The sequence below is a fragment of the Accipiter gentilis genome, chromosome 28 (genome assembly GCF_929443795.1).
Source record: "Accipiter gentilis chromosome 28, bAccGen1.1, whole genome shotgun sequence".
NCBI lineage: Eukaryota > Metazoa > Chordata > Aves > Accipitriformes > Accipitridae > Astur > Astur gentilis.
In genome coordinates, this window is record NC_064907.1 from 10,581,325 (window position 1) to 10,606,923 (window position 25,599).

At 42.4% G+C, this 25,599-nt stretch overlaps 2 protein-coding genes across 11 annotated transcripts in view; one reads left to right on the plus strand and one right to left on the minus strand.

Moving 5' to 3' along the window:
* Positions 1–15,666, minus strand: part of GGPS1 (geranylgeranyl diphosphate synthase 1) — a 407,079-nt gene extending 391,413 nt beyond the window's left edge. For 2 of the 9 annotated variants that reach the window (XR_007509874.1, XM_049831548.1), the window contains exons 1-2: positions 10,049–10,322; positions 1,431–1,501 (exon numbers count right to left, since the gene is read on the minus strand). Coding sequence is in view for 3 of the 9 variants with exons in the window: in XM_049831548.1 (XP_049687505.1) it covers positions 1,431–1,501; positions 10,049–10,160 (183 nt within the window). In the remaining 6 variants the exon portion in view is untranslated. The other 7 variants (XM_049831550.1, XM_049831549.1, XM_049831556.1 and 4 more) reach the window with 7 other exon arrangements.
* Positions 15,667–15,980: 314 nt separating this feature from the next.
* ARID4B (AT-rich interaction domain 4B) overlaps positions 15,981–25,599 on the plus strand; it is a 93,677-nt gene continuing 84,058 nt past the window's right edge. For both annotated transcript variants that reach the window (XM_049831538.1, XM_049831539.1), the window contains exons 1-2: positions 15,981–16,242; positions 17,446–17,507. In XM_049831538.1, coding sequence (XP_049687495.1) covers positions 17,502–17,507 — 6 coding nt within the window. In that variant the 5' untranslated portion in view covers positions 15,981–16,242; positions 17,446–17,501. The remainder of the gene's footprint in view (positions 16,243–17,445; positions 17,508–25,599) is intronic.

Below are 25,599 nucleotides of genomic sequence, written 5' to 3' on the forward strand. Positions count from 1 at the left end.
GACAACCAAAACAAGCAGTCTAAGTTTTCCATAATGGTTACATGATTATCAGTTTAAAAGTGACATGTAAAACTAGTAACTTCTGTTCAGAAGGACTGCAGCTTTAGTTTACCATAGAACATGAGAGAAGGTGTCACAGGTGTCACAGGTGCTCAGCAAAAGGGCAACAGTCAGACTACAGCATAAGAAATTCCAGTTGGACAGAATGGAAGATTTTGTTATCACGGCAGGGGTTCAGCACAGGAAGACAGGCCCTGAGAGGCTGCAGAATCTACATCCTCAGATCTTCAAAACTCAGCAAGACCACCAGAAGCCTAAAGCAGCTATAGAGCAAGCCCTGTTTTAAGCAGGGGGCTATCCTAGATAAATTCCAGACGCTTCTTCCATTTTGAATTCTGATCTATGATATTGGACTAAACCCATGCATACAAAATGTATTATATAGCAACCTGTATATCATTTGGATATGTAGCTGAGCTCAAAGGGTAAGATGTGTCTAGCTGGAAGACAGAATAAGTCTGGCTAAAAAGTTACATAGACAGGTTGGAAAATAGAAAAGAAGAGTTACTAGATGATGAATGCAGCCTCTTCCTTCATTAAATAATTTAAAACCATTTTGCTCCTTGACAGCTATGAAGCATCACTCTTAAGCCACCCTAAAGAAGACTCCTTCACGAACTCTAACAGGTACTTCTGCCAACAATTAATGAAATTAACTAGCTGGGTAAGTGTCAAAAAATGTAATTAGTTATTTTAATTCCTTACATTGTCTTGGACACAGAGAATCTTTTGCACTCTCTATATGCAGTTTAGCAAAACTGTAGTCTAACCAAGAGGGTAATTTTTCATTTGACAATCCAGTGTTTAAATACACAGCCACACATCTTGCACAGATTCATCCAACAGAAAAGCAAAAGAGAAGGAGAATTCCTAATTTAATGCTTCTCATTAAACTCCCTAGAGTAGGGACTCTAGAGTGTATAAGAAGCCCACAGTTTTAGGCCCAGAACAAGAAGTGGTTTATAAAATTGATTTAATTGCTGTCTTTTATATTCTTGTATCAAAATCAGAAGATTTTATTTTCAACCCCTGTATCTCTGTAGTTTACAAAGTAACTGTCTAGCTTCTTTCATAAGTCATTGAAAACTCAGTGTTAATAACCGAGTTAAGTAGCTGCTTATCTACAGTTTAAAAGGTTGAGCACACTTGGAAAGAGGTAACTGTTCTACATAAGTCATGGAAGTAATTTCTTCAGTGTTACATCACAGTCAAAACTTTGCACTAAAGTTGTTTTCCTAAAAGTTTACTTTAATATATTCAGAAATCAGTGCATTAAAGATTTCTGATCATTTATGCTACGTAAGAGAATCATCTGTTATTGGTAGTCTTGGAAGAAAGATAACTGCCCTTTAAAAATAATTAGCCAGTACCTGTATTTTATCTTCTGGAACATTCAGCCAGTGATTAAAGGCCTGTGACAGTTTGGTTCTCACTTGCTTACCTACAATAAAAATATTACAGGCATTTATAAAAATCACATAAGGTTCATTATTAGCGGCAACAGTTTGTCTTTAGCTGATTTGAGACTAGTAAACTGATCAGTGTGATCACCAGAAAGTGGAAAATATATCACAGTGTGTAGCTTGTTTCCTCACTGTATAAACATCAATTATCAGCAGCTTCAGTTTTAAACATTTCACAGTAATATGCAAAGCACACATTTACAGATTACTGTATTCAGTTTTGGCAGTTTAATTAGTAAGTGATCCTGAGTACGTTGGTAACCTGTACAGATCAGCTTACTATTTCTGAAAGTAAGCCCTAGTTTGCCAGGCATGTAGATTTTGTGTATGTAACAGATTAAGAAGTTTCAATTATGATTCATTATTAGTTGAAGATACAGATATTTGTTGAATATTTATTTCTCTCCATTTTTAGGTCTCTCTTCTGTAGTACTCTTCACTTGCTACTGACAATTTGTAAAACAGGAAAGTGACATTTGATATACTTAGTAAATAACTCTAAAAAATCTGAACAGAACATTCTGAACAGGATAGAACTTTCCAAGAATTCAGACATTTATCTTATACCCAAGAAGTCTACCTATGAATAACAGGATTTGTTCTGCTTTGGCTAAATCTAGTTTGGTGGAGCCAAGCAGTTACCATTTCACAGGAAGGAAAGACAAGATCAAAAGTTCAAGTTTAGTGTTAAAACAAGCATTACTATTCAATCCAGACGCACTTTACATGACAGAGTTAATTAATAGAAGTTAACCTATGTGCCTATAAATTATTGATGCCAGCTTTCTTTAATAAATTGCTAGGAGTCACTTACAAATATTTATTCAAGTGTCTACTGATGATCAATATGAAATAAAGTCACCCCATACCCACACTGAGACAATGCTGCTCTGAACTTTGAAAAGCTCAGCTATGCATAAGATCTTTGAATTACTGCAAGATGGGTTTAGACAAACAGCTCTGCATATGTAGCTCACATCAACAAGGCCTTTGGAAAGAATTTTAAATAAACTTCAAAGCAGTGCAACTTAGACAGTGGGTTCCATATTACTCATCTCAAGATCTACTGAGACATAACTTAATGATTCTGCAATATTAGTCCTCATATTGATAATGCCATCTTGCCCATAGCACTGAAGAAATTTCAACATTTGAATCTCTCCCTAAGGCTTCTCTATTGCTGGGTGACCAGCACATACAGAACAGAATAATAAAAATGGGTAGGTTCACTTGCAGTGATATACCCTGGAGAAACTGGACTGAGGATATTTCCTTCTCTAATTAAGTCACCAACAGGTAAGCAACAGCTTTGTGATTTGGGCTCTGTGGGAACAGTGACAACCTTCCTCCCTGGCTCAGAAGGCTTCAATTTTTGTCTCAGTTCTCAAAGATTTCCACTGCTTCCCGTCACAACCATCTTTTGGTTTTCATTAGAAAAGACTAATGAAAAGATGCTTCCCCACCCCCTCCCCCAGCTTTGTCCTTTGGCTCTGTCCTGTGATACAGGCACTGTTACCTGGACATACACTGTCATTGGCTTATGTTCTCCATTTTTGTTTTCTATGGTCAGTTTTAAACACTAACACCTTTCTGCAGGAGAGAGAGATTATTTTGTGTCTCAAACAGCAGAACAGATATTTTAAGCTCCCCATATCAGGTTTGCTACCTTTCAGGAAAGTACATAGCTGGTTCTAAATTTATTTTTTTTTTAAATCTGTTTATTATTTATTATTTAAATCAGTAATTCACTGACTTAGAAGTTCACTATTTTAACACAGGTAGCCAGAGCTCAAATTTAAATATAAAATTAGAGTAGTTCCCAAGAGTTTAAAAGCCTCTTGCATTAACTAAGCACCACCACTAATTCCCCATGTAGTTCGATCAGATTTTGGCCAGATTGGTTCCCTGATTCGACTCACTACATACTTGTAACCACTAGTCAAAATGCCCTGCATCAGAGGTTCAATATTTTACTTCAAAATAATTGCATGAGTTAACTGAAAAGATTTCTCAAAAATATTGAGAATTACTGTTAAAAACATCTGCCAAACTGTATGGCTTGCCAGTTAAGTATTAACAAATATTTCAGTAACTCCATAAAGAAAACTACTCGGAGATAAATATCACATTAAGGAAGTGTACCTTTTCTACAGCTGTTCCTTCACTTCTAAATTACATTCATATAGACAACAGCTACTTTTTCACATTAGGCAGCTAATTCTGTTTTTCTGAATGTGTTTCCTAGAAAACATGCTTATGGAATGCTGAATGTTCAGCAACAAGTGTTATCACAATGAACGTAACTACTAGCACACACTCTAAATGAATTATTAACATGCACAGTGGATTTAGGCACTTCAGTTCCTTAGTACAGACTGCATTTGAATTGTTAGACTTGTCTACCTTGACTAGCAGGGCTGTCTAGACACTGACTATTCAACAAAAAACTACTATCTGTATAGTGAAGCATTCATCTTTCCTTTTATAGGTACAGATTTGCTTGTGTGAGCCCCTTTAAAGGAACATTATTGCTATATAAATGCTGTTTTATCTTGTTCTGAAGTCAATCATACCCAGTCTATGTAATATTACAGCAATTTTCTGTATGCATGTTTTATGCCTACAGCCATGCTATTATGGCAAAAGACCAAAGCTCTCTAATACCGGTCTCAAAAGCCTATATGCAGAAGCCTCTATTCCTTGCCACACCTCTCCTCTCCCCAAACTAGACAAGACAACAATCCAGGGACACTAGGACAAAATTAAAAGGAATAGAACTCAAGACTGGCAGAATTATTCAGTTTCTTCACTGTCACATGTCACCGCTCTGTTAATTATTCTAAGCAGGTTATTGTGAAACTGAAGAATACAGAAGTCTAACTTCCAAAATTAGAAGCTCTACCTACTGTATAGAGCTATAATAATAAATATTGCTGCACCAAGGTTTTATCAAAGTTATGCTAAATGCTTTTGGTTTTATCTGCTTAAACCCCCAATATTAGCCAAATCAAAGAGCAACTATGGAAAGCTTTTCCCCTTAGTAATGTTGGGTGGAAAAGGTGAGAAAATATTCAAAACATAATTCCTTCTACAGATAAGAATGTAACTCCCTTATCCTTGAAACAAAGATCATTAAAGATGTACTGAGGACAATCCCTCCCACCTCTTCAGACAGATGAGATACTTCACAAAAAAAAAGAAAAAAGAAAAAACCCCTCAGCCTGACTTCCTCTCTCTATACACAATTGTCTTGTGACAGGATACAGACCCCAAACCCACAGACCTCCAGCTCTGGACAGGCTTCTGATCAGTATTTCTTCACTCTTGCTGCATTAAAGTAACAACAAATTGTGCCCTTAGGGCAGCACCCCACTTACAGTGAGGGTACATAGAAGGGCGAGAACAGCATGGGAAAGAGCAAAGGGACTATTAACCTAGCCCTCATTAGAGCCTCACTAAGCTAATTCAACTCATTACCCCAGCAGAAAACTGTCTGCTTTTTGCTAGGTTAGCTTTCTGCCAGCTTTATGTACTGAGTCAGCTTATGAAATAGATCTGCCAGAGTTAGTACAGGATAAGCAGCAGATGCTGAGAGCCAGAGGAAGGGGCATTGCCCTTCTGGAGGAAGCAAGCTACTATACTACCTCAGCTATATTGTATACTTACATGTTTAGCTCTGTCCTCTGATGGATTAGGGCTAAATGGATAAATTCCCCAAGCAGACCTCCCCACACAGCTATAACACTACAGCCAGCAAAAGTGAACTGCAGGAAGACAAGCAAAGAGAGCAGGCATATACGCTTTTAAACCTGGGTAACCACTCGTGATGGATTAATGTCACTGTAGAATTGTCTGGCTTGAGTCCCCTGTTCCAAATCGGGTTAACTAGTCCAAGGTTATGATCCTGATTTTTGCCTTGTTCCTTCTTCTCAGGATCCTGAATGCCACCATCCTAATGTCACTACAGCCAAGGTTTCCCCTAGTCTTCATGTCCTAACCAATTCTTCCTTGTTTCTAAGTGTCCAGCATAATGCCTTCTTTCATCAGCTCCTTGATCACCTACTTTAGCAAGTGGTCACCAATGCATTCCAGAAACCTCCCAGATTGCCTCTGCCCTGCTGTGTTGCTTCTTCTACCAGATACTGAGGTAGCTGAAGTCTCATGAGTACCAGGGCCTGTAAATATGAGGCAGCTTCCAGTTGTCTGAAGGCCTCATCTACTTCTTCCTGCTCAGGTTGTCTGTAGCAAAGACCCACTATAGTGTCACCCCTATTGATCTGCCCTCTAATCTTAACCCATAAACTCTCAACAGGCTTATCATCTGACTGAAGGCAGAGCTCCATGCAGTTCAGCTGCTCTCTTTCACATAAAAGGCAACTCCCACTCCTTGCTATCCCAGACTGCCTTATCCCAGGCAGTCCACATCTACCCATGGCAGCACTCCAGCTGTGCAAGGTATCCCACATCAGATACTTCAATAAAACTGCAGCCCTGCAACTGCATGCAGACCTCAAACTCCTCCCATTTGTGCCCCACGTTGTACGCATTTGTGCAGGGGCACTTCAGAGAGGCACCCAATCCTGCAGATTTCCCAGAAAAAGTGAGAGCTTCCCCCATCATGTTGTCCTGTTCATAATTCCTTGTTTGGGTGCATACACCTGGGATGGGCTGCCTTCAGCTCTGTTCTGTTGCTTACAAGGTGTCTCTTGTCCTTTGTTTGCAAGTTTACCATCTCCTTACCTTATTGTGTGTAGGCATTCCCCTCTATTGTAATTTCTAGTTTAAGTCCTTTCTCACCAAGTTGCTCAGCCTGTTGGCAGAGACACTTTTGCCTTGACTTGGGTAGGGGGATGCTATCTCCTGGTAGTCCTTAATCTACAAAGGGAATGCCATGGTCATAAAACCCAAATCTCTATCAGTATCAGCTGTGCAACTAACTAGTTGTTGACAGGCAGGATCTCTCTGTTCCTCTTGATGGGAAGGGGGTTGAGCTTCATCAAGAAAAGCCTCCTGGCTTCCTGTGCCCTTGGCCCTCATTCCAAAAGTCACAGTCATGCTTAATTAGCTCCAGGCATCTCTTTGCTATATCCATTAGTGCTCAAGTGGAAGAGCTGCAGGGTTAAGTAGTCTTGAGGGTGAAACACACCTTGGCAGTCCTTCCATAACATCCCTGATCAGAGCTACCCAGAAGCAGCAAAGGTCCCCAAAACAGAAGCTCAGATGGAGGCCTCTGTCCCCTGCAGGAGTCAGTGTCCCCACTACTATCACTTGCTGCCACCAGGTGCTGGTCTGATGCTTGGCTGTAAACAGAGCTTCCAGCCATGTCTTCTTCCAGTGCACTGAACCTATTTGGCAATTGCATAGCTGCCTGAGGAACAGGAATCTTTCTCCTGGTGCCAGAAGCCATCAGCTCCCAGCCTTCACCACTGTGAGCACATCCATTTCCCAACTTGATATGCACAGACTGTTCCTGCCCCTCCTTCAATATACTTGGAGGTTACAAGCTCTTCAACCTGCAGGGTCTTGCTCTTTTTGTTATTTCTGATGCTGTGCAGCCTGCTGACACCCTTCCATGGCTCCTTTGCTTGGTGACACACATTTTCCACCACTCCACACCTTTTAGGGGCAGGGACATCACTTTCTTCTGGCTCAGTGGGTGCCCCCAGGCAGTCCTGCAGCTCAGAACCTGAAAAGCTGCAGCCTCCCTCAGGAACTTGGCTTAAGTTGAGGCCTCTGATGTGCCAAGTGTAGTTGTGCCCATGGTAAGGTTCATGCCCTGTGGTGCTTAACTCCACCAAGCTGGTCAAGTTCAACAACCCAGCAGATAAAGCTGAAAAACAAAAGCCAGTCTTGATTGTTCAGCTTGCTGAACAAGCCCAGGAAAGACTGCAGCCAAGACCAGAGGGAAGTGAAAGGGAAGATGCACAGTCATGAATGGGATCAGAATCTACCCCTTTCAATAGCAAGCTGTTGACCATACCAATTTTACTGCAACTGAAACTCCATATACTCCTCAGTGCTGCAAAAACAGCTACTGCTGTTAACTCAGCCACTCAGAGATAAAAGATTCATCATATGTGTGAATCAGGCCATTTTTGAGACAAACCACATTGGAATTTGTAAAAGTTAATCCTGTTTATTGCACTGTGTTTATGAGACTAAAGGACAGAATATTAGACTCAAGTACAACATCACTATAAGCTAGTATGGCAATGTTCTACTGCAACGACTTTTTACAAGAAAAGTTACTGTTTCAGAATGTATGTTCTAGGAAGCACTAAATTCTGCTAGTGAAGCAATACACATTAATTACCATACTAGCAGTTAAAATGGCAACATAGTAAAAAAGCCTTAAGTCCAGTAGCGTCTCTATCCTAGTGCTGTTGAAGTCAAAGAAATAGGCAAGCTTAGTTTAAGTATCATCCCCAAACTGTTACCATTAAAAGTCCTATTTCATTAATGGGAAGCAGAGTAATCAGTTTCCTGTATTGAGGGATGAATCCTTAAGAGTTATAAGAATCTGTGTTCTTACACTACAGACAACATTATCAGGGACCTTTTTTTCCCCAAACAACCTTAATGCTGTTACACAATCCCTTTTCAGGTAAACAAAGTTTGATATGTATCTAAATTCATTCAAGTTCTCATAGGTTACGAAACCATTTGGAGAGTTTGTTTCTTAACTAGCCTCAAAAGATAAGCAACTGGACTATTGCAGGGCCATAAGTGTACATACTTGACACTCAGCCAAGCTTTCTGCAAAAGCCCCTCAGAGCTCAAGCTGATCCAACACAGAAACAACTCCTTGTCCCCCACCCATGTGCTAGGTCACTAACAAGATGAGAGAAGATTAACCAGGCAAGTTTTTAACAGGTTAGGTGATTGATACTACCTAATCATTTGGTCTACAAGCTGAGAACTGGGACAAGTTAAGAAGCTGGAGAATACTGCCAGAAGCATAAAGAAGATGGGATGAAACTGCCCCTTTCAGCAAGAGCTTGCTAGATTAGCTCAGGCATCTCATTTGGGCTCCACCCTAATTATGAACAGCTACCATGTGCCCAATTTTTCCCCCTCATCAAGCATTGGTGCTCATGCTGATTCTGAGGTTCACACAAGTAACCAGCTCCTACTGATCTGTACTTGGCATAGCTGACTTTGGGCAAAGCCAGTGTTTCAAAAACAGTAAACATCCAGCTATACGATTGTGAAGCCTCACTGCTTCACCTGAGTGAAGCCTTCCACAGGTACACCACTTTTACCTGCCTAGTTTAAGAGAAGTCTTCCCTTTTGAATCACATCACCATTTCTGCATAGAGAGAAGCATTTCTTGTCTCTCACCTTCTCCAAAATGTAAACTAAATTAAGAAGAGATCAACATGTTAAAGTGGACAATCAGATTTATGATACTTTAGCAGTATAGGATACAAAATGCTTGCACTGTCAGTAAGTATAACATTATATAAGCCATCAGTATAGAGTGATCAGGGTTGAACTCACAAAGTATAGTAATTTAACCACAGGAGTCAAGGTGAAAAGGTTAAGTGTATATTCTAGATCCATCATTTAACGTGAAAGCTAACTGAAGAGCTATTAGTCAAGCACTTCTGCCTATGGAAGCTCTTTTTGGCACTTTTTGCCTGTTGTATGTTTTCTACTAGGAAGCTGAGGGGGTTTTTTGCTGGTACCTACAATAGCTTAAAAAATATTTAGCAGTTAAAAATGCAGAGGTGTTACAATATACCTTGGTTATATGAGATAATCTAACCAAACAAAAAGTACACTTAAAGGTGGTGTTGGAGGAAAGTAAATTTTTTCAGGACTAGCTCTCATAAAGCTCTCTGGAATGTCATAGACTCACTCTCAAGGTAGTTCTCTATCAAAACCACCACACAGTTCAACATAGCCAAATGGAATATACTGTGAGGAAATAGAAAATGAGCTTCTGGCATTCAAAAGGTATGTTACTGAAATTCTTTTCTTATTTTTCAACTCAAGTAGTGCTAACTGCCAAGTCAAATGAAATCACTAACATAGACAAGACAATCCTGGATATTTGTAGAGATAAATAATGAAGTTACACACAAGTGTAATGAATTAGGACCCACCCTGCTGATATACAGGTCTTGTTGCAGATGTGCAAAAGCCACTTACTGTGCCTGTGATTCATTATGCTACTTGTCTAGATAGAAGATCTCCTACCCCAGTCAGATAAAATTTTGGTCAGAATTATTTTCCATATTTTATATCTTCCTTAACTATACCAGTATGCAGTATAAGCTGGACAGAAGGCAATTATGCAATAGTCCCAAAGACAAAGTAGTTCCACCACTATTTTTTACAAAGACTGTCACTCTGATAGCTTGTATGGTCTTTATTATACTTTAGGTGTACAAGTAAAATCCACAACAATCTGACTGTTTAGTCAAAGAGGCTTCTGAGAGGCATATCCATAAAGTAGTTCTCCATCAAACTGCCTCCTGAATTCTACTAAAAGACGTACTGTTCGAGACTGAAAACTTCACCTGAATGTGTTGCTAGTGACCTGATACCACACAAGGACTGGTTCATCCTCTGGCAAGTGAAGCAATCCAGGGACAGACAAAACTGGCCATAAGAACACCTGGCTTTACACATACCAGGGAGAAGAAATTACACAAAAGAAACAGGCTATTTAAAAAAACCCCAAACAAAACAAAACCCAAAACCCCACAACCCATTCAGTCCTGTACAGCAAGCAGATAAAGAACAAAACATTGTCAGCCCTGAGTTTAAGAATGGGATCAAGTCTTCAGTACTTGCCCTTACTAGTTTTATAAAGTAGCAAGTCAGCTACTCTGAATGGAGATCAGAGTAACTGAAATACTACTTACACTGCAACACAAACAGACTAACGAGCTATTGCACCAATTTCACCAAAAAGAGTGGTTCTACAAGAAGAAGAAAAGAACAAATATTGAAGAGTGTTACTTTTAATTACTCTTAAATCTACAAATCAAGAATGGACAAACTTCTTGGCTTATACTTCTGAGACAAAAGTTGCCATAAAAACAATTTTGATATTTAAAAACAACACAGTACAAAGAAACTTGCCTGGTAGCTGAAGTAAATACTGGTATGGCTCTAGGATTCTTTTAGATGTTTCATCCATCCCATCCATTTCTTTATTTCATAAGAGGTAGTTCACTGTTAAAGAAAGTGTTATTAACACTACTTAGATGGAAAAATTAGGGAAGTAAAAAATAGATGCATACAATTAATGAAAAGTCAGCTGACTTTGAGGTTAGGTGCAAATATTCCGGTTTTCAACATGACACCTTCAGTTAATACTACCTTTACTACATAAAAAACTTTTCCGGGTGTCATTTAGAAAAGAAACAAGCACGTGTACTAAATACAGGGTTTTTTTTTAATTATTCATGAATAGTTCAAACCAACTCCTAGCCTCTGTTTGCTCTTTTATATGTATTAGAGGGCTTAGATGATAAAGTATTTAAAACATTAGCATTCACAACAACGAAGCTTCACTATAAGTCTTTAGAGAAGACACTCGGCACATGCAAAACCTCATATGACTAACCTGATTAGACCTCCCTAAATGCTTTCCCCATACAAAAGTGGAGATGCCTAAGAGCATAAAACATACCTCATACCAAGGCAATCTAAACAAGGTGAACAATGGCTTCAGCCTTCTGATAGAATTCTTCAGTCCTGTTTTAGACGGCAGAACAGGAATATACCATTTTCTTACCTCTGTTTAAGCATACAGACATCTTTACACACTTTTCCATATACTATATACATCATAGACTCTCATGATAAATCTTTTAGGATCCATTCCCTACACAGCTCAACAATTTTCTATTGATTATGTTTCAGTTCACATACTTTTGGTCATCTATATCTGCATTTTTTTTTCATACTGTTTTCTATCATACATATTCTGTCCTTTCACCTCTAGCCTTACTTGCTGCACTGCAGATGCAGCAGCTCAAAACAATTCTTCTAATGTCATTTTAAGACAGGAACTGCAGCAGTAGCATAAAGTCTCATGCTACTACAGCATCATTTCTTAGCTACTTAGCTAGCATCTTGGAAAGGATGCATTTTTTGCCCCTGCAGCAACTGAATAGTTACATAAATTATCCACAAAAATAACTATTTTAAAGTGATATAAGTATGGACTGATGCATTTTTAATGTAGCAACATTAGGGGAGTGGTTAACTTGAGTGGAATAAACTATGTTCCACACTTGCTTAAAATAATCCAGCAATACTTTCCCATCAAAAGCTCAGAAGATCAGCATTAAGATCACTGCTTCCTCTTACACTTCCTGGACAAACTGGTATTCCTCAACATTCACGACCTTTCCCTTTCAGTATAGCTCAATCAGTTCCTGTCTACTCCCATTCCCACCCTCCACACCCATAAGCATTTGCAGCAGTCCAAACACGGGAACTGATCCACATTAATAATTATTGTCCAAGCTTAGGTTTGGATGTGTTCCTTTACTTGCTTAACTGCATATGTTAAACATATCAGCACTTCAGGGGCAAGAAAGGCTATTTACGCAAACACAGTTGCCAACAAAATGATCCTAAGACTGCACCTTTTGAGAAAGCTTTGCATAGTTTCTTAGCTGTAATGCCACAATAAGCAGTACAGCCTTTTCATCCTATACCATGGTATGCCAGCACAACTAGCAGTCAGGCCGCATGGTAAATCTAAATCAGATTTTACGCCCTTGACTATTTTGTTTCAGCTTGTTGGTATAACTGAACAGATAGGAACTGCTTTTAAACACCACACCTGATTTAAGCACTGCCACTGAGAGTCAGCTGTCAAACTGTACCCTTACATATCAAGGGTAAGTCTCAAAGGACTTCAGTGAGGAAGTGAAATCAAAGATTATCACAATCCACCCCCAGATGTTTTAAGCAGAAAGAAGCTGGTAGAGATGGATATAAGGACACACTATCAAATTAACAACTCTCCTGTGACTACTATTTGTCAAAAAGCCACACAGATGGTTTGGAATTGAAAGTGCCTAGCTATGCAACAGAGCTGGGAAGAGATGTTAGGGTTGGAATTGCTTCTCTGTAAAAGTTTCTGCTTAAAAGTAAATATTAAAGTTTTCCCTCTCTCCTCAGGGAATTCAGAGGTTTCTTGCCTGTCTGTAGGACATCAAGACAATATGGAAAATCCCCAACTAACTTGAAATTCACTAGTATTACACAGCAACAAACTAATTTTTTTGCATCTGCTGGCACAAAATTAGTAGGAGTCCACCTGAAATGCTGCTTATCAGCAGAAAATTAGTCAGGCACTTCTCCCACCAGTGCCAAGATTATTATTTTTTTTTTTTAAAGGGAGGCAAAAAAGCTCTAACAGCCGAAGAGTGGATGGTAACTTCGCTTAAATCACTACAGTTGAACTTTTTCAGAATGCTATGCTACTTTTAAATGAAGTGATAGGTGACCTCTGCTAAGGAAAAGAGAAACAGTCTGATGATTCAGTCAGCTACATGTCTAACACACCCACCAAAACAAGAACAGTGAGCAGAACCTCCCCCAAACTTACACAAAGAAAGGGACACTTGATTAAAAAAATATGTAAATGAAGTTCCTTATAAAGGCCTGTAAGCAAGAATACCACATGAGACTTGTAATCTTATTGCTTTTGCACAAGTTATCACATTTGACACACTTGGAAAATACTTGATATTAAGGGTTTCCTGCCTAGGTGACCCACAAATTTACTACGGAAGTTACACTGTTGCAGAAAATCTTCTCAGCAAGGACATTTAGAGACAAGATCTCAGTCAGCACTTCCTAATAAAAAGTAAAATTGCCAGGAGTTAAACAATAAATGAAAGGGAATGCAAAGCCTTTTGTTAGTTAAGTGCAAGAATTGACTACATGTACACTTATTCAAAGGATTAAAGCAGTTAAGGCCATTGTGGCTTTAAAACCAGTTTCCTTTTAAACCAGTACACAGCCTTGCTGCATTTCAATTCGTGCATGACTAAGTTTTTTCAGTTATTTTTCAGTATCCCCAAAAAGCATACAGAATAGCTGTTATTGGCACAGGCTGTGCAATCACAACAGAGAGCCCACGGAACTGTCTTTTGGACTGCAACAAACCTTCTCTCTAACAATCTCTTTAAAACATACAAGACACTAGAATAAGGTGGTGACATGGGCTTCCATAAGTTGGAACTACTCTAATAAGCTGTGATCTGTATCTAGGAGCTTCCTAGAGTGGATGAAAGTCATATTAATTCTAGGTTACATGTCAAGAAAAATCTTCATTTTGGAACTTCATAAAACATCCCTTCCACCCCATTCTGCAGATTATTCTCTCCTCCCCCAAATTAGGGCAATAGGATCACTGACATGGTCCAGGTTAAATATACAGATGGTATTTTAAAAAGCATCATCATCTCAGTGACTCCAATCACAGTACAGTTACACAGAAAATAAAAGAGAACCACCAAAGGAATAGAGCTGTAGTGCAACAGGAACCATCCAGAAAGTTCTTAAATCAGCTCCATCACAGAACTTAGTGCACCGGTTTAACTGTAATCAGTGAAAAAAAAAAAGCCCCAAATAGGGGGGTGTAGGAGTGAGAAGGTCTGTTTCAGAAAGAATACACAGAAACTGTTGTGAATGTGTATTGTTTCAAAGAGGCTATCAAGGCTCTTAATCCAAATGTAATTTGGGCAGGATGCTTGTCACCCTAGTCCACATTCTCATTCTAATTAGCAGAGTCCTCTTTACAACCCCTCCAAGGCTGATTCCAAACAAAACCTTGTATTCAACTTAAGGATAGGCAACTTCCAACAGGTGGAAGGATAGCCATACACTTTCCCTGAAGATGCAGCTAAGTAAATAAGCAGCCTTCCATAGCTGCAATTTCAACACTAACGTCAGAACAGCAAGAACATACTGTTGCTGGAATTGTGCTTCGATTTTAATAGGATTTCCAGAAGTAATTGAGCATGAAGGCTACAGAAACCAGACAACAATACCTGGGCTGTCAAAGCCCTCGCACTATGCCGGGACAGCACACAGGCAGGAAGGGGTTTTAAGCTGCAGGCTGACCCGAAGACAGAAAACGAGCGGGCAGAAGCCGTGACTACTTCCGAATGGCTTCTCAGACCAAAACCCACATTTCACAAAGAACACGAAGCTGCTGCCCTGCTTGCAGATGCCTAACCCCCTCCCAAAACATCCCGGTCACACCATGGAAAGAGGGTTCATTTTTCGGAGTTCAACGGAGAGATGCGAACGCGACGGAGGCGGCAGAGCCTCTCCAGCTGCACACACGAGCCAAAGCCAAGCAGCCCAGCCTCGCCAGCGCCATTTTAGATAAAGCGAGACCGAGAGCCGAGGGCTCCTCGCTCCCCCTACCCGCCGTCCACCCCCATTTTCTCATCTGCGCTGTCGGCAGCCGGGCTCAGCCGCCGCCGAGGGAAGCGCCGCCCGCCGCCAGCCCGGCGCAGCCCCGGCCCCCGAGCGCTCAGTCAGTCAGTCAGCCAGCCCGCCCCGGCGACAGCGCCGCTGCCCGCCGGCGCCACCCAGCACGAACGGCGGCCGCCGGCTCCGGCCCCCCCTTCCCCTCAGCCCCTTCCCGGCCCCCTTCCAGGCAGCCCGCCAGCCCCTCCTGGGCGGGGCGGCCGCGGCACCGGCTTCCCCCCCGCTCCCCTCCTCCAACCCCCACCGCCGGGCTCGCCCTCACCGCCCGAAGCCGCGCAAAGGGGAAGGACCGGCTCCTCTGAGGAGCGCGCCCCCCCCCCCTCCCCTGCCCGGAGCCCGCGCCGGGCGGCGACAGCGCCTCCCACCAGCAACGGCCGGCTAACGGGCAGGCGGCGCGGGGCAGGCCCGCGCACCCTTGCCTCAGCCCCAGGCAGCCACCGCTCACCTCGCCGCCGCCGCCGCCGCCGCCTCCTCCTCGGCCAGCCGGAGCCGCGCCCCGCTCCCCCGAGCAGCCTCCGCTCCAGGAGTGGCGGCAGGGCTCGGCGGGAGGAGCGCCGCCCCCTTCCGCTCCGCCGGGCGCCACCTTCCCCTCTTGGGGGAAAATGCGCCACCAGCGCCCCACCGCGCAGGCGCCAGCCTTGCCCCCTCGGCTCATTAGCAGTCGGCGAGGGCCCCGTCCCTTCGCGGCGGCCGCGCGCGGTGCACCTTGGGAAGTGTAGTCCGCTCGCCGCTCCGCGCCGCTCTTCGGGCCGGTACGAGGGACGAGCGAGAACAACGTTACCCGTGAGGACCCTCGGCGCCGAGTCTCAGTTTCCATAGAAGTGGAGAAAAATGATGTCAGTATTTCCGACGCGGCTGCCAATGGGGCCGAGGGGAGGGCGGGCTCTGCGGGCCGGGGCCCAATGGAGGAGGCGGGGAGAGGGGCGTGCCCGTCGTCCCTCCGTCAGTCAGTCAGTCAGTCGGTGTGGGAGGGGGAGGGGGACCGAGAGGCTCCGAGCCGAGCAGTCACCGCCGCCACCGCCGGGTCCGCGCAGGACGGATCGGCCCCTCCGCACGCCGCGCGGAGCCACCGCGAGCAGAGCTGTTGCCGGAGCGTTGAGCGGGGGCCGAGACCGGCCGAGGGGGCCTGGAGCTGAGAGGAGGCTTCGCTCCGTTCCCTTCCCTTCCCTCCGCCCCCCCCCCCCCCCCCGCCTCAGTTCGGGGGAGTAGCGGGCGGGCGGGCGGGCGCCGCGGAACAAAGGTAACGGCGCCGAGCCGGAGAAGGAGCCCCCCCCCCCCCCCCTCCACCTCCACCGGCAACGCCGCCGGCGGGCGGGGAGGCGTCGCGGGGCCTCGGGGGGGGCGCGGGGCCGGGCGGCGGCGGCGGGGCGTGCGTGCGGGGGGGAGGGGGGCGGTTGTTTTTCTCCTCGTAGCGAGACTGCGGCGGGACTCGCCGATCCTCCTTCCCCCCCCCCCCCCCAGCCCCCCCAAACACCCAGCGGCGGGGCGGGGGGGAGGGGGATCGGGTGCCGCCTGCGTGCAGGAGGGACCGGCGGCTTCTCCAGCCCCCTCCGCCGGGAGGGGACGGAGCCCCCTCCTCCACACACAGACACACACACACACGCTCCGTGTCCCCGCCGAGCAGGTCGGGCCCCTTTCTCCCCGCCCCCCTCCCTCCCCGTCCCCGCTCCCTTCTTTTCTTCTTCTTCCTTTTCTTCCCCTCCGCCGCCTCCCTCCCTCCCTCCCCCCGCCCGGACCCGCTGCGCCGAGCCGGGGAGTTGCGGCTGTTGCTGCTGAAACTCCTGCCGCGGAGTCAGCGCTTTCCTTTATTTGAGAGGGGGGGGGGGGAGAGGAGGAGCCGCCGCGATCCGGAGCCGCAGCCCCTACAAAAAAGCGTGTGTGTGTGTGTGTCGGGGGGGGCTGCTACCGATACCCCGCTCCCCCGCCGCGCACACAGGCACTCTTCCTTCTACAATGGAGGAAGAGCCTCCCTTCCTCCTCTCTCCTTCTTCCCTCTCTCCGGCTCCCCGCGGTAAAGTGGGGAGGGGGAGTGGACCCAGGGCTGGGACCCCCGCGGGTCCCCTCCCGCCGCTTGGCGCCTGGGGAGGGGGCGCAGCGCCCCGGGGAGGCAGCCGGGGACGCCTCCCCCCCCCCCCCCCCCCCCGCCCCGCGGCAGCCGAGGAGGCTGGGGGTGGGTTGTTGTTGTGGCAAGTTTCTCCTCCTCTGACAGAAATGGCGTCAATGGCAGCGAGTGTAGGGGAAGCCGCGGTGTGTGGGAGCTGGAGGGGAAGCAGCGGCCGAGGAAAGAGAGGAGGGGGTTAACCGGGGAGAAAGGGGGGATCCGGGGAAGGAAAGGGGGAGTTTCGGGAGGAGCCCGGCGCCCCCACCCCGATCCCTCCTTCCCCTCCCCCCGCTCGGTGCGAGCGGCTGGTGCGGTGCCTTAGCGCTTTGTTTTAAATTCCAGGTCCAGCCTCGGCCGCTCAGCCCCTATCGAGGCTTTTACCGCAGCCTGAGCTCATCATGAAGGTAAAACACTCGCTTGTGTGCCTGGGAGGGGAAGGAAGGGAGGGTTGCACGAAGAAATGCTGTCCTATCTGTCAGTCCATCTGTCCCGACCCCGGTGCGAGGCTCGGTGCTGGTGCAGATCCAGACTGCGGGCTGCTTCGCCCCCGCTGCTGTGTTTCGGTGCCTTAGCTCATTTGCCGATGGTGGGGCAGGCTTTGCTCCGCCGCGTTACGCTGGGGGAAAAACTGTTAAGTTCGCTGAGTGGGGGGGTTGTTCTCCTTCAGAAACATTGTTTGTAGGAGAATAAGGACATGGCTGCCTGGGCTGAGCTTGCTTCATGGAGGAGCAGGGGACAGTCGCCCTGATTGAGAAAGTAACGTTGCAGGGGAAATGCTGGCTATACAACCGCGTTTACTTGAATAGAGGGTACATGGTAGATTTACTTACTTTCTATTTGTTAATAGGAGTTTTGTTGAATGAATTATCTTGATATGATCAGGGAAGGTGCATGTAAGAGATTCTCTGCAGTGAAGTGATTGCTGTAAGGTACAGAAAGATTTTTCAAACAGGTTCTAATTTTCTTCTCAGTGCTCTGTAGTATTCACATACCTCATTGTCGCTCATTTTTCTTCTCTTAGGCCTTTCTAGACTATTTGTTTTCAATGTATTATGCAAGTTTTATAGAAAAAAAATGGGATTGGTGGAATAGAATGATTTCTTCTGCGTGTGGCAAAGATCAGTGCACCTAAAAGTAGTTTTTAACAGTTGTGTTTGTTATTTTTTTTTAATCATTTTGCTGATATGTCTTGCTCAAACAGCTGTTTATGTTACCATGACCCCCGTGTAATTCAGCTCTCACTCCTGCTGGGCTGCAGTAAATTTCATTTCAAAATACCGTAAATCTTACAAAAAATAATTGTTACAAACCTGTGATACATCATATCTTTGGTATTTATTAATAAAAAAGAGCAGTCTGTATGTGGGCACTTGCACTATCAGAGTTGTGCCTACTGTCAGTGAATGAGTATTATGTAAAATGTGTACCTAGTACTATATTCACTGCTGGAAATGTTAAATGATATGGACTGTTTTAATTTCTAGATTGATCTGAATTGCTGAGCAGCAAGCTAAGTCTTTTTGTACAGCTGTTAAAGGTTTAGCATGTTTTTTTTACTTTGGTGACTTAATGACAGTATCTTTTAATAAAATGATGTTTTAATTGCCCTCCCTCTGATCTTTCTTTAACAAGTGTTAAGATCTAAAATACTGCACACATCTTTCTCATTAAAAGTAACCTATTTATGAATTTACAACAACAGGCTGTTGAAGTAGTATGATATGGAGCTTTCCAAATGTGGCTCATTGCCTGGTGGGGATACAGGAGATGGAAGCAAGAGAAATAGGAGGCAGTATAGGGAGCTTTTTTCCCCCAGAAGGAAAACCACTTATTTAAATGACAGCTAAATTTTCATACATTTCTAGTATTCTTTTTCCATGTAAACAAATCTTACAGTTACCATAGAGATTAGGTTCAGATACTGTGGTTATAGAGCCATATAAATATGTAGATAGACAGTTGGGAGGATGAGGAGGTCGAATCACAAGTGGAATACAAAGTGTTCTGTGAAATAGTGATAGAGACCCACTTCAGGCTGAATTGAACATATAAAAAATGCTTAAATTTAAAGTAGCAAATACAGAAATCTGTTAATAGAGCCATATTTAAAAAAAAAAAGGTTTGTGCTACTATTGCATTTTTATTTACTTTTTAAATCTGGATTAATTCTGTCAGGGTGTTCAAATGCTAAGTTTAAGTCTGCAGTTTTTGCAATTTGTATGTGTGTGGGGTTAAACTTGCATATGCTTGAGGTAACTCCCCAGTGCTTTATTTACTGTGCCCTGTAATGTTAAGTGAGGTTAATCTGTAAGTCATTACACTGATGCTTTAGTTATTACAGTGAAACTTTTAACAGAATTGTAGCTCAAAAGAAATTTCTAAGATTCAACAGTCTAACCAAGACTGTTTTTTTAAGATTTTAGGAGTAATACAGTGCATCAGTCTTTCTGCCTGGCTTAAATTTGTAATTTATTTTCTAAGCTTACAAGGATACAAGTTTGTCCAATAAGAAGCAGTAAGGGAGAGTGCTTAAGAGAATTATTAGCTTTCTGATCGTATCACCACAAGGTAACATTGACTATACTAGATTGAGATACTGTTTAAATATGACTGTATATCTGTGTGCATTTATTTTGTAAGTTATTGAAAGAGTATGCCTCAAGGACACTTCAGCATGTAGAGAATTTAATGCTTTAAGGCCTAGTCTTACTTTGAGTCTGCTGACTGCAGACTTGCTGCTGACTGCATGATTGAGGCCTCTGTTTTTGATTTATGCCTTGGTCATTCTTTCATGTGCAGAGGGTTGTGTATTCCGGTGCACAGAGCATTACAACTGGATTCCTTGTCAGTATCTTTGTCTCTCCGGGTGAACTTGAACAACTCATTTAGCTTTACTGACTCATTTTTCCCATCTGTGTAGTATGGATAGAATGTTTATCATTCTTTGTAAAACACAGTGAGGTATATTTAGGAAGAGTGCCAAGGCGTATTGATAGAAAGCTGTAAGTCACTCATGCTCTTGCATTTCGGAACCCTCTGAGACAAGAGAGGTGTGCTGCCTGCTAAGAGATTACCACCTCCAAAGCTGTTGATGTAATTGTTCTCCCAGCAGTAACCCAACTTAATCCAAGTAAATAAAGTCCCTTGTATAAATTAGTAACTTTAGCCTATTAAGTAGTCCTCCCGTGGACTGCAAAGACCACTTGAAGGCAGTCTTGAAATATGTTGAAATATGTCGTACAAGAAGTATTCAAGTCTTAACATAATTGTGCTTGTTATTGTGATGTCCTACTAAATCAGGCTTTTTCCTGTGTTGAATGACCTCTGATAGTAGTTAATACAGTTGTATAGATAATGGCTAGGACAATTTGTATGTTGCAGTGAAGCTTTTTTGTTTAACTTGGGCAGCTTCTGCATAAAGTCTTTTCACGTTAAGTATGCTTTGAAAGCATGTAGAATCTGTTTGATTATTTAAAAACTAATTGCATGCCATCAAATTACTACCTACTAAGTAGGTAGCAGTATATATAAAAACATTATTATAGCTTGTTTTTATTTTTCCCCCAAAGCTGGGAAATAAACTCTGGGAAAGCAGAGTCTCTGCTTTTAAAGAAAAAAAGAAACACAAGTTCGGTTTCACCAATGATTTGTACCAAGAACGATTGTAAATAGCCTCTGAGATTTTGAATATGCATCGTGGCATTTGCTTGCTATTTAAATATGTGAATGAGGGTAGTATACCCACTGTAGTTAGAAAGTTCACTGCTGACTGGAGATAAAAATAGTGGATGTCCCAGAAGCCAGAGCAATGCACTATGAATTAAGTGATCTAAAATGCTTGTTTAAATGTTGTCACACTATTTGTATGTTAAAGTTTTTCAGTCTATAAAATACAAAATATTTAATGGTTGTAGATATTTCTGTTTGGTAGCCCTAGATGTTCCTGAGTGCTTGCTCAAAGCTGCCACACTAACAAATTAAGGAAGCTGTGTGTACAGTTTATGCTGGATTTTTATTCTGTTTTTAATTCATCCTGAATTTACATTTTGGTTTCAGTAGTCTTTCCTAGTGACCTCTCTAGCTCTTCACAGAGATCACTAGTGCATACTGATGCTCTAACTGCTTTCCTTTAAAGCCAGTCAGCCTGTTGCTCGTATTCTCTGCCAGTATGGCAGAGGACAAAAGTGAAATATCTGGTAAACTTTTCAGTCACTAATTTCCAACTTCGAGCACAAGTCAGCTGAAAGTCCTATTGCTCTTATGCAGCTGGAAACCAGTCATGGAATGTAGTGACCTTTCACTTTCTGGTTAACTATTTGAATTACAGCAGGAATGGAGATTTATAAAGGAAGAATACCATTAGAGTATTTTTTGTGCTGGAGGTAGGAGAACAGGTAAGTCTTAAGAGGTGGTTTTCCCCTGTCATTTGTTTTTGCATTACGAAAAATTATTTTCTTAAATTCTGTCCTGATGTTCCAGTTTGAACAAGTGATCAGAGGCAGTTATTGACTTCCTCATGCTTGCATAATTATGTAGAAAGGAAAGCAAACACCACTTGCAGCAAGCAATTACAAGTCATGTTGGAATAATCTATGTTATTTTGAAATTGGTTATTTGCACTTTTGAAATGCCAATCTTAGTATAATTTACAGTGGCTAAACAACATGGAAGTCTTGAAGTTAAATCTGCATGTTTAGTATGTGACTGTTCGGTAGCTGAGTGTGTTGATAAGAACTCAAAGTTAATTAGACCACCTAGTGGAAAAAAGGCTGTGTTAGGCTGAGAAGACTACAGTTGTAATAAACTATGAGCATTAGAAAAGTTAAGTTGCCTGTATTATCTTCAAAGTTGGTGAAGGTTTTTGGATCAGTGCTCTTACAGCAGCATGACTATTGTATCAGGATACTGTCTAAGAAAAATGTTAGTAGACAAAATAATGAATATGCATAGCTTCACTAGAACACTGTGAGGTGGTTATTCAGTTCACTTTGTAATCTGAAACAAGTATACATGTAGTGCAGAAGCATGCTGTGATACACGTTGTGTGTCTGTGTTTTCAAAGAAACTCTGCATTGTAGTTGAGAAGCCTTTCAAAACAAAATGCAATGGTTTTGAGGCATTAAGCTTTACAGTCACTGTCAAATACTTAATCTGACTGCTTCGCTGGTCACATAAACTGAAAAAAAGGGACTAACTTTGAGAAAGCTGGAAATGATACTGTTGTCGCAACTTGATTTCAAATTTTTGTTTAAGTCTTACAGATACACACATTTTCCTTAGAAAGATACGCTTTTGTAATAGGCTGAAGACTAAAAATAAAGGGAGATTGAGATTTCCTCATTTGAAAAAGTAACATTTTATAGAAATACCTAAAGCTTAAATTTACTTGGTATCTTTGTGTGATACAGAGCCAGCCAAATGCTAGATTAATTACCAGTTCATACTTAACTTGAAAGTAGTTAACCTGGTGTGAAATGCAATAGTAGGTTCTCTGCTGTTCTACTTACTACAGTAGGCACTTCAGCTGTTTTTACAGAAATGTACAAATCAGAATAAATGTGGATCTTGAACTGTTTTGCCTTGAAGTATGATTTGGGTCACAGCTGAGCAACGTTGGTAAGTCAGGGCTTGTATGCTCCTTGCTTTTTAGTTGATGTGCTTCAGTAACAAGTACTTCTTTTCTGCCTTTCCGATTTAGTTGCCCAGTTACTGTGCTTACTACCACTTACTGGATATTTGCTTCTGTGTGCATGGAATGGATTTTTAAAGACTTAGAGAAGATTTCAGAAGGCCTCCAGGGAACTAAGAAAAATTGTTTAGCGTTATGCATAAACTAAATGTTAGTGATTTAATAAGTGTTAGAATAATTATTTTAAAAGGTTTTGATAGAAAGTCAGAAATCTGGGTGGTTGGCTTTGGGGTTTTTTTGTTCTTTTTTTTTTGTTAACATGGGATGACCAGATGAGAGCATATTTCAGGGAATTCAACTATGGAAAAGACAGCAAGCCGCTTTGATATTCTGTACTTGACAAGACATCTATTTTCCTTCTGAAGATTAGTTTGAACCAGGGAAGAAATTGAATAAAGCACTATTGTGCCTTTTTTTTTTTTTTTTTTTTTTTTTTTTGCTTGGCTTGGAAGGCAGCATATAAAGCAGTCATGACCTGTTTAGCAAGAAGTGTTTGTAAGCAAGCTCTGGAAAGGCAGCTGTGAGACTGTCAGAGCAGGGTGGTGGAGGGTGTTGCTGAGTTACCTGTAGAAAACTAGGACTCAGGTGACCTGCCTGCATTATGTGCAACCACTGTGTGACAGTGACTTCCTGAGTGAGTGTATATTAATTAATTGAATGTGGAGTACTATTTTGGGGTTTCCTGAACCTGTGGGGAGCAGTATGAAGAAGATTTTTTTTATGAGCTAAGCAGAAACATTGTAGTACCTAACTGTGAGAAGGTATTTTCCTTACTGTGAGCAAAAGCGGTAGTCATCACCAGTTAACCTGGAGTTACTTGCTCCCATTGCTGTTGTCTTTGAGCCTGTATGTGCTCTGGAGTGAAGAGGGTGGTCAGTACGCCAAGGAAAAGACCTTTAAGCATCCAGAGCTCCCAAATAATGTAGTCTTTGATGGTGATGTCTGCAGACCACCTTAAAGAGTGCGCTATTTGGAGACAGCATTCATCAGTTGTCATTTAAGCTAAGCATGAATGCAGACATCTATAGAGCTGTGTTGCAGAGCAGATCACTCAGGCTGGACTGACTGGTGAATAACACCGGTTTTGGGCAGAAGAGTGAGTTTGCTGTTCTTCTCATTGTTTAATCTGTTGGTTTGTCCCCCAACAACCTACAGCACAGGATTTGGTTTGTCCTCCAACAACCTACAGCAAAGGATTTGGTTTCATAAATAGTTTGTCAAATTAAGTTTGTATGGTCATGGAAGAATGCAGTCTTGTCTCTTTCTTCCACTCCTGGCTGTTTTTTCTTGTTGTGTTTTGTGCCAGCAGTCCATTTGTGTGGTCCCAAGGTGGACCGAATCAAACTGAAATTAACTCAGCAATGATCAGATATATATATTCTTCAGTTGCAGCCAGTCCTTGACTTGGCTGATCCCTATGATTGGGGTGGAGGAAGAAAGGAGAGGAAACCAGAAGTATACCGAGACTGATTTGGATTGGTTTAAACTGCTTGCAAACACGCGTTCTTCCCCATCCCTCTGCCAAGTTAGCAGTTTGCAGTCATTAGGCTAAACATTTTGTAAACTGTCTGCAGGTGAAATTGCCATAGAGGTTTTTCTAGGCTTCACTGCTAGCCAGAACGCTGCACTTTTCCATAAGTTTGAAGTCCATGTTTTCTAGGTGGTGTTGAGCGTAAAGATTAAATGGAATTGATGCTGTGACTTGAAGGTGACAAAATTTAATTTTTGGTATGATAAACATTGATTTCAAGTTCAAAAGATGGAGAGGTTTTAAAGAAGACGTGGCATTAGTCTCAAAAAAGAAAGTATTCGAAGTATTTTTTAAGGAGGCCAACATACGCTTTGCTTCCTCACCTCCCCCAAGTTCTTATTCAATACTTTGAAAGAACACAAAGACAATGTCTTTTTCCCCCCAAACTAGAGAACAGTTGGTGTTATAGTTTTCGGGAGAAGAATATTTATATTTCTGTGCTGTAAAAGTGACAATCTTCATGTAAATAATACTTATGTATACATTCTGACAATAGGTGTTTTTACCAATGGGTGGAAGAATTAAGTATTTGTGCTACCTTTATTCCAAATTAAAACAGTCAGAAACGATAAATTGGGGAGAAATTGCATCACTCTTACTTTGGTAAGGAAATCAAAGGGAATAGAAGTCAAACTTTCAATTCTTTGTATGTTAAGAAGGCCCAAATATTTATGGGTAGATTAGTGGAGACCCAGTGACAGTCAGGAGTTAATGCCAGCTGGAGGTGGTAGAGTAAGATGTACAAGACTTTCTGCTTATTACCAGAAACTTAATGCAAAAGTTTGGATGACATTTGTTACCTTCCTTTCCAAGAACTGGTGTTCTCACTGAGCCTTTGTCTGGGATCCTTTCCCTTTTCCTTCTTAGAAGTCCTTCTAATATTATTGTTCATCGTTTACACCGTCCTTCTAAGGGCAGGGAAATGGGATTTGACTTCAGCAAAATTCAGAACCAGGTGTATCTGATGCAAGGTTTCAGCTGGTAATAAGTAATGTAACAGGGAGTAATTTTTTTGTTTGTTTTTTTCACATTCTTTTTTGATCTGAAGAAAGTGTTTCCATTTGTGGCAGGGCAACCTGATCCACTGTGACAATTTTTTTCTTCAGATTTTCAGCTATCCTCTCAACAGCAGATTGCAAGTGCTAAATCTCTTATTTGTACATTTAAATAGTTCACTTCATGTTTTCTTAAAGATAAATGTAGAATACATTCTTCTAGGATCACAAAGAATGCTTTAAATTAATTTATAGTGGTGGAAGATAGACTTTCCAATATC